Genomic DNA, 1,433 nt, shown 5'->3' with positions numbered 1-1,433 from the left:
GTCTGATAACAGTAACACCGGGATGGGAAGTCTTTAAAGATATGAATGATTGATTTGAAAGTAATCTTGAGGCATAGAGTAAAGCTAGGTGTATCCTTCTCATGCGACGATAGACTAGGAATGTAGTAAATATGAATGAGCTGCCACATCCACTGTTTCCGTAAGTCGACCATAATCCTAAGTCACATTCCAGCAATAAACCAGTTATCTAAAGCCACTTCTCCTTATTCTCCTCAACGAAAGCCTTCCAGGTAGTAGGCTTCTCGCTGACAAGACTCAAACTCTTCGCGAGGTCAGCCTTGGCGTAGTATCCTGGGTCTTCGAGGAGGAGCATGTTTTCAAGCATTTCTTGCGCAATGGGCGCCGGTAGGAACGACTTGAATACCTCTGAGGGGACCTTTACAGCAGCAGTAGGCTTTCCAATAACCTCGGAGAACTCGAATGCCATTTGAGTTGGTGTATAGTATGCTGTAGCAGCATAAATTCGCTGGTTGACATAGCTTGGGTACTTCTCGATGGCAGCCTTGACAAATTTACCTTTGTCTGTTAGCTTTTTGAAGTGTCACTTTTGATTGATGTAACTTACCAGTATCGCTAGCAGCGTCAAACAGTGGGACCTGTGAATTCTCTGAATCCACCGGGAGGGCCAGCGTATAGTTTCCATCTTGCCCCTTGTTAATCATGGTGAACATGTTAGACATGTAGAGGCCTGGCAGCACAAAGGTGGCGGGAACACCGCTATCGCGGATGTACTGCTCAATCCTGGACTTGCCAACGAAGTGAGTGATGTTTGGCAGGCGACCACCGCTAATTTCGGTCGTGTTGAGCAGGGAGGAGAAGATTAGGTGCTTAACGCCAGCGGCCTTGCTAGCGTCGGTGACGGCTTTGCCCTGGGCGACCTCGACATCCTCCGAGGTGCTCTCCCAGAAGTTGGTGATCAAGAAGACGGAATGGGCACCCTTGACGGCAGGAGCGGCTTGTTCGGCCGAGGACATATCAGCCTAGTCAAGACATTAGTCGATGTGTGAAGGTGGCAAGAGAGTAGCGAGACATACCGATACAAGTTCAACACCCTGAGCCTCAAGTTCCTTCGCGGCCGGCTTAGAGGTATCACGAGTAATGCCCCTGATCTTGAACTCCTTGGACAGAGCGGGGTCGTTGAGAATGGCCCGGATGACGGATCCACCCTGGACGCCGGTAGCGCCAAAAACGGTGATGAGCTTAGACATGGTTGTTTGGTTTTGTTTTGAAATAGTGGCGAATGGACTGGACAAATTGAATGCTTTGTGTGAGTGGAAGATGGGATTTAGAGTGATGAGCTTGTTGTGTGTTGTGTATATTCCAATGCGCAAATCAACGATCATGTTTTATAGTGTAGGTGGTCGCAACACTAGAGTTTCGAGATGGTGCGTTGATTTCATCAGAGTGTCGTA

At 48.4% G+C, this 1,433-nt stretch overlaps 1 protein-coding gene across 1 annotated transcript; it reads right to left on the bottom strand.

The window, feature by feature from the left end:
• Positions 1 to 208: 208 nt before the first annotated feature.
• BGZ61DRAFT_542316 (uncharacterized protein) lies at positions 209 to 1,229 on the bottom strand (the record flags this gene model as incomplete). The annotated part of the gene is made up of 3 exons (XM_046255171.1): positions 209 to 537; positions 587 to 1,001; positions 1,056 to 1,229. 3 exons carry the CDS (start codon positions 1,227 to 1,229, stop codon positions 209 to 211), a joined length of 918 nt encoding a protein of 305 aa, XP_046093250.1.
• Between the last annotated feature and the right edge of the window lie 204 nt (positions 1,230 to 1,433).

Source organism: Ilyonectria robusta (genome assembly GCF_021365365.1).
Source record: "Ilyonectria robusta strain PMI_751 chromosome Unknown BGZ61scaffold_110, whole genome shotgun sequence".
NCBI classification, from domain to species: Eukaryota; Fungi; Ascomycota; class Sordariomycetes; order Hypocreales; family Nectriaceae; genus Ilyonectria; species Ilyonectria robusta.
This window is presented reverse-complemented; position numbering and strand designations above follow the sequence as displayed.